Source organism: Phytophthora parasitica (assembly GCF_000247585.1).
Source record: "Phytophthora parasitica INRA-310 unplaced genomic scaffold supercont2.56, whole genome shotgun sequence".
In the NCBI taxonomy this organism is placed as follows: domain Eukaryota; phylum Oomycota; class Peronosporomycetes; order Peronosporales; family Peronosporaceae; genus Phytophthora; species Phytophthora nicotianae.
In genome coordinates, this window is record NW_008649042.1 from 384,787 (window position 1) to 390,591 (window position 5,805).

The 5,805-nt window shown below is 48.6% G+C and overlaps 3 protein-coding genes across 3 annotated transcripts; all 3 read left to right on the forward strand.

The window, feature by feature from the left end:
* Nucleotides 1-624: 624 nt before the first annotated feature.
* PPTG_16271 (hypothetical protein) lies at nt 625-1,347 on the forward strand (the record flags this gene model as incomplete). Its single annotated transcript, XM_008913907.1, has 1 exon — nt 625-1,347. One exon carries the CDS (start codon nt 625-627, stop codon nt 1,345-1,347), a length of 723 nt encoding a protein of 240 aa, XP_008912155.1.
* A 719-nt stretch (nt 1,348-2,066) lies between these two features.
* PPTG_16272 (hypothetical protein) lies at nt 2,067-3,092 on the forward strand. Its single transcript, XM_008913908.1, has one exon. It carries the CDS (start codon nt 2,163-2,165, stop codon nt 2,958-2,960), a length of 798 nt encoding a protein of 265 aa, XP_008912156.1. The 5' UTR covers nt 2,067-2,162; the 3' UTR covers nt 2,961-3,092.
* A 915-nt stretch (nt 3,093-4,007) lies between these two features.
* On the forward strand, nt 4,008-4,736 carry PPTG_16273 (hypothetical protein; the record flags this gene model as incomplete). The annotated part of the gene is made up of 1 exon (XM_008913909.1): nt 4,008-4,736. One exon carries the CDS (start codon nt 4,008-4,010, stop codon nt 4,734-4,736), a length of 729 nt encoding a protein of 242 aa, XP_008912157.1.
* Between the last annotated feature and the right edge of the window lie 1,069 nt (nt 4,737-5,805).

Sequence of the window (5,805 nt, forward strand, 5' to 3'; positions counted from 1 at the left end):
CCAGTATGCTCGATCCCTACGACGATGCATTACGCCTAAACATGCGATGGCGATATCATCGCCAACATTGCGTACGATATCCGATATGCTTACGAGTTCTTTTGGCAACGATGTTGTCGTAATCGCATGTGCAAACATAGACTTGGTCTCTCTCCCTTTTTTTTTTTTTTTTTTTTTTTTTTTTGCAAACCCCAGGAATATCCTCTAGAATCAACTTCAAGTTCACGTTTGACGATATCGTGAAGACGCTTTGCTCCGTGCCAGGATCTACACATGTAATCCCCTAGCTCAGCTATTTGTCAACCGCACTTATCTACATGTAATAGATTTCTTCGGCGTATGCGAGCCCCAATGACGGAGAGCCTTGTGCAGGCACTGAAAGTAGAAGTTCTACTATCATAACAAATATTAACGTTTTACGATAATTAATGCAAATAAACCATACTGGACTAATAGGGCGTGATCGGCAGAGTGCGTGTGGCCGTGCTCGGCTTCGGGATGGGACCACATCGCGTTGGATTCAAACTTGTTGTTAGTCGCCTTTCAAGCAAGAAAAAACTACCATTGCGCTGCTCTCACTCGGTAATCTGCTCCAAAACCCTCACACCAATCTTGACAAATACGATGAAGTTCCTGATCCCTGCTACTCTTGCCCTCGCCGCCGTTGCTTCCTCTGCAGATGCCCAAAAGTTCTGTGGCCGCGACGATCTCAAGGTTGTCGGAGACTACACGGTATACAACAACCTCTGGGGCGAAGACAATGACAAGACTGGTGGACAGTGCACGGAGGTGACTGGCAGCACCAGCTCGTCTGTTTCGTGGAAGACAAGCTTCAACTGGGCCGGCGATAACTGGCAGGTTAAGTCGTACGCCAACGCCGCGCTCAAGTTCCAACCCAAGCAGGTCTCGGCGATCTCGTCGATTCCCACGTCGATCGACTACACATACACCTTCGATGGCCATATCATCGCCAATGTCGCCTACGATCTGTTCACCAGTTCGTCCGCCAACGGTGAAATTGAGTACGAATTGATGGTGTGGCTCGCTGCACTTGGTGGTCCCTGGCCTCTGACCGACAGTGGCAAGCCCATCAAGACCGTGAATATCGGCGGTGTCGACTTTGACCTGTTCCAGGGTATGAACAAGAAGGTAAAGGTGTTCTCATACGTCGCCAAGAAGACTGCTTACAAGTTCTCGGCTGACCTGAAGAAGTTCTTTAACGAACTTCCTGCCAACAACACACTGCCTCAGACGCAGTACTTGGTGAAGTTGGAGGCCGGCACGGAGCCCTTCCAGGGCAAGAACGGCGAGATGATTGTGAAATCGTACTCGTCGAAGGTCAACTAAGCCATGGCACCGACATTTTTACACCAAAGACCGTAGAGGAATCCACCACACTAGAGAAGTAGTAGGATGGACAACCACGTTACTGTAGCAAGGATTACATTGAAACCTGGTATTTCAGGTATTGCACTAAGTATCGTGTACGAGGCATCTTCAATCTATTACATACAGTGTTGGTTCAAGTTTCATGTGACGTTCGTGTTGTCGGAGAGGTATAGCTCGTTCCTTGACACCAAGAATCCTGCTAGGAAAGATGAGAAATCGTTGCAAAAGGATACGAAAGTGCCCAGTTATTTTAAAATCACAGCAAATGGGGATTACTACCAACAAATCTTTCATGGTTTCAGCGACAAGTTAAATCGACCGCATCCTGGATCACCTTCTGAGGCGTTTGCTTTGCCTCCCGATTCGATTTCGTTTCGCAATGCGGAACAAAGGCACCTTTGTACGCTTTGCGTTTGCTGGGACGTTTTGAGTTGGCTCGAACTCGAGTGAGGAATCTACATCTCAACGTGGATCTGGTTTTAGATTACGGTGGATTCCATCGTCATCCGAACCACTTCACTGCCTCACCGCCGTGACCCTGGTGGTCGAGGAGCTATCTAATGAATACATGGGTTTTGTGCAAATCTTCTGGTCAAAGTATACTCATACCTTATCCGGATACAGTATCCGATACTCGACCCATGTCTCCAGTTTTAGCTAAAACTGCTCGCTAAGCGAGTCGCTTAGGTTGATTTGCATTTTCGGCGTAATCGGGGGTTGCAAACGTACGGCAGGCTTGCTTTTCGAGATGGGACCACCAGCAGGCTGGTCTCATGCAAATGACCAGTGCAAGACTCGCCCAGTCAGTAATTTGCTCCAACCCTCTCAGCTCTCGCCAATTAACCATGAAGCTTTCCTTCGCTGCCCTCGCCCTCGCCGCTGCGGCATCGTCATCGAACGCTCAGGAATTCTGTGGGCGTGACGACTTCAAGGTTGTCGGAGACTACACGGTATACAACAACCTCTGGGGACAGGACAACGACAAGGCGGGTGGACAGTGCACTACGGTTGACGGCAGCAGCGGCTCCGAGATCGCGTGGCACACGAGCTTTAACTGGGCCGGCGATAACTGGCAGGTCAAGTCGTACGCCAACGCTGCGCTCAAGTTCGACCCTGTGCAGATCTCCAATGTGACGTCAATCCCCACCACGATGGAGTACACATACAAGTATGACGGCAACATTATCACGAATGTGGCGTACGACCTGTTCACTAGCCCCTCGATTGGCGGCGAGACCGCGTACGAGCTGATGGTCTGGCTTGCCGCACTAGGCGGTGCCTGGCCGTTGACCACCACTGGCCAACCTATTAAGTCCGTAACGCTCGGTGGCGTGGAGTTTAACCTGTACCAGGGATGGAACAACAAGACCAAGGTCTTCACGTACGTCGCCAAGAACATGGCCACGAGCTTCTCGGCTGACCTCAAGCAATTCTTCGATGAGCTTCCGGCCGACAACACGATCGAGACGACGCAGTACCTCACCCACGTTCAGGCTGGTACTGAGCCGTTCCAGGGCAAGAACGCCACGATGACTGTGTCCAAGTACTCGGCCGCTGTCCACACAGTTTAAGCGACCGCGTAGACTCAGCCAGCGCGTACATACTGAAAACGGCGACCATTGAAAAGTAGTAGTTACGATAGGGATTTGACAGAACCAGCTCTTCCGAATACAACAGCAAAGTTCATCTTCATGGTCATCCCATTTTCGGCAACGTTCCCCACTGCGGGCGAGATCGGCGTATACTGGCTCTGATTACCATCTGCGCCCACGAGTCATGTTCGGCCCAAAGATCCTGGTGTTCGTGCAGTTGTGTGGGTGACGCATCCGTTGCTTGCAAGGCCTGCAAATTGCAAGCCCACGCATCTTGCATTGCAAGTTGCAATGCAAGATGTGTGGCCTTGTTCTCTAGAAATCCACGGTAAAATAAAACTTTTTTCGCTGCTTGCGTTCTGGTTTCCTTGAGGTAGGCCAGAGGAAGTCCCGCTAAACAGTAACACCAATGATATATATCCCCAAAAAAACGCTTATAGCTCGCTTCCTCGAAATGAATGTTCATCATGTCTCCACAATTATCCAATGCATCTGTAAATGCTTATAAATAATAAGCCCATTTGTAAAAGTAATCGTAATGCGTAATATCCCGACACTGGAAGCGTACGCAATCCAGTAAACTCTGCACACTGTTGCGAGGGATCGAAAACCTGGACGACGGGTACACGGGAGTTCCGTTTAGAAACCCGCCATCCGTAGACATTCTCGATAGCCTGGGTGCTTCTATATACATTGAAGGATTGGTTCGGATCAATTGCAAAGTCCTCTGTCTGTCATGTACATGTGTACTTCCAGTCTTTGTTGCATTCTCTTAGCAAAATATGCTGTATTCAATATTTCAGTATTATTCTGCACATTCACTGAATATTGAGCACAATTGTATAGTAATGGATTCGTGCAAACATCCGAGATGGGATAGCCAACAAGTTCTCCAATCGCCGCTGTCTCTTAGATTCTCTGAAAAGGAGCTCTACAGATCTACGTAACGCTGTCGTTAGCAGTCGAACGCGCCATGTGAGCTCTACATCAGTCTCCGATTTTCACCAGAGCCCCCGTGCTGCACGAATGAAGATCTCTATCGCCATTACTGTAGCCGCAGTTGCGGCCTCATCTGTCTTCGCCGAGGAGGAGTTCTGCGGTCAATGGAACTCAACGCAGACGGACGACTACACCATCTACAACAACCTGTGGGGGCAAGACAACGACAAGGCGGGAGGCCAGTGCACGGGCCTCGATAGTGTCGACGGCTCTACCATCGCCTGGCACACGAGCTTCAACTGGGCAGGCGATAACTGGCAGGTCAAGTCCTTCGCCAACGCCGCCCTCAAGTTCAACCCGGTGCAAATAGCGAACGTCGCGTCGATCCCTTCGACTATCGAGTACGATTACAAATATGACGGCAATATCATCACCAATGTGGCGTATGATTTGTTCACTAGCGCTACCGCTAATGGGACCGTCGAGTATGAGTTGATGGTATGGCTGGCTGCGCTCGGTGGCGCCTGGCCTCTCACCACGACCGGAAAGCCTATCAAGGAGGTGAAGGTTAGCAACGTTGACTTTAACCTGTACCAGGGCAAGAACGGCAACACCACAGTGTTCTCATACGTCGCAGTCAACATGACCAAGAGCTTCTCGGCCGATTTCAAGCAGTTCTTCGACGAGTTGCCAGCGGACAACACCATCGCCCCGACCCAGTATCTGACTCACGTCCAGGCTGGCACGGAGCCGTTCCAGGGTAAGAACGCCACAATGACCGTGTGCAAGTATTCGGCAGCAGTCAAGTCGGCTTAAATGACCGAACACTCAGTAGATTTTTGTTGTATTTGCAGCATCACAACCTCTCAATGAATGATTTCGTAAACTGTATACCCGAGTCGCGGAAATGCTCGCTCTTTACTATTAGAACTTGATTGAAAACTGCGCATAGTGTCCCCCTAGGAACACGGACCGGCAGAGATATGCACCGACAAAGTAGTCAGGTGACTCTAAATTAACTCATTTTCAAGGTCGCTCTAGCTAAATTATCAGGGGCCAATTCACAGAAACTCTTGAACATCGCGTATGTGGTGTCTCCAAATGTACTGTAAAATATGCAGTACTGTATGCAAAGCCATACACCGATGGAGTAGTTGCTTAAATTGTTTGCACAAAGATAAGCTATCTGTTTGCTCTGATCAAACCCAGAGAGCGTCGCGTACTTGTTATCTCCCAAACGTACTGTATATTTATTTATATTAATAATATAATATAGTATAAATAACAAATTAAGTATTAAACACTACTTTTGGGGGGACAAAGAGTACGCGATGATAAAGAGTTGTGTAGATTGGCCTGAAGGGTGACGATGGCAAAAAGCATGACAGATGCGAATCTGAAATCTCTCAGGCCGAGCTAAAAGTTTGTCATGAACGGTTTCAGCATCAGAACCGACGACATAGGTAAAAAAAAAAAAAAAAGTAGCAGAAAGCCCTTTCAGTTATTCAGCCGCGATTATTCTGGCATAATTCTATTCCCTTCGTAGCCTTAATTATGCCCTATGGTCAGCTAATTCCATCTCAATTATGGATTGCCTCATCTCCGCCGGTTTTAGGGGGGGGGGGGGGGGATGATGAGCCTGCTTTAAGACAGAATACCAAGCTAATCAAGCCCGAGCCGGGTAAGGGGAAGACGTAGGCGTTTGGCGGTTTGCCGACCGCCATTGCGTCTGTGACCTGGCGTATCTCCGCGGATTTGGTCTTACACACTTGTCAGCGGTGTAGGGAAAGGGTTCACAATCTAATGCTTAATTAAAATTAAAATATTGCTTTTATGCATCTAATTCCGCCTGAATTAAGACTCTACTTGCCAAAAAAAAAAAAAA

Excerpts from the sequence above, each read along its gene's own strand:
- PPTG_16272 (XM_008913908.1), top strand. The coding sequence starts at position 2,163 with ATGCAAATGACCAGTGCAAGACTCGCCCAGTCAGTAATTTGCTCCAAC.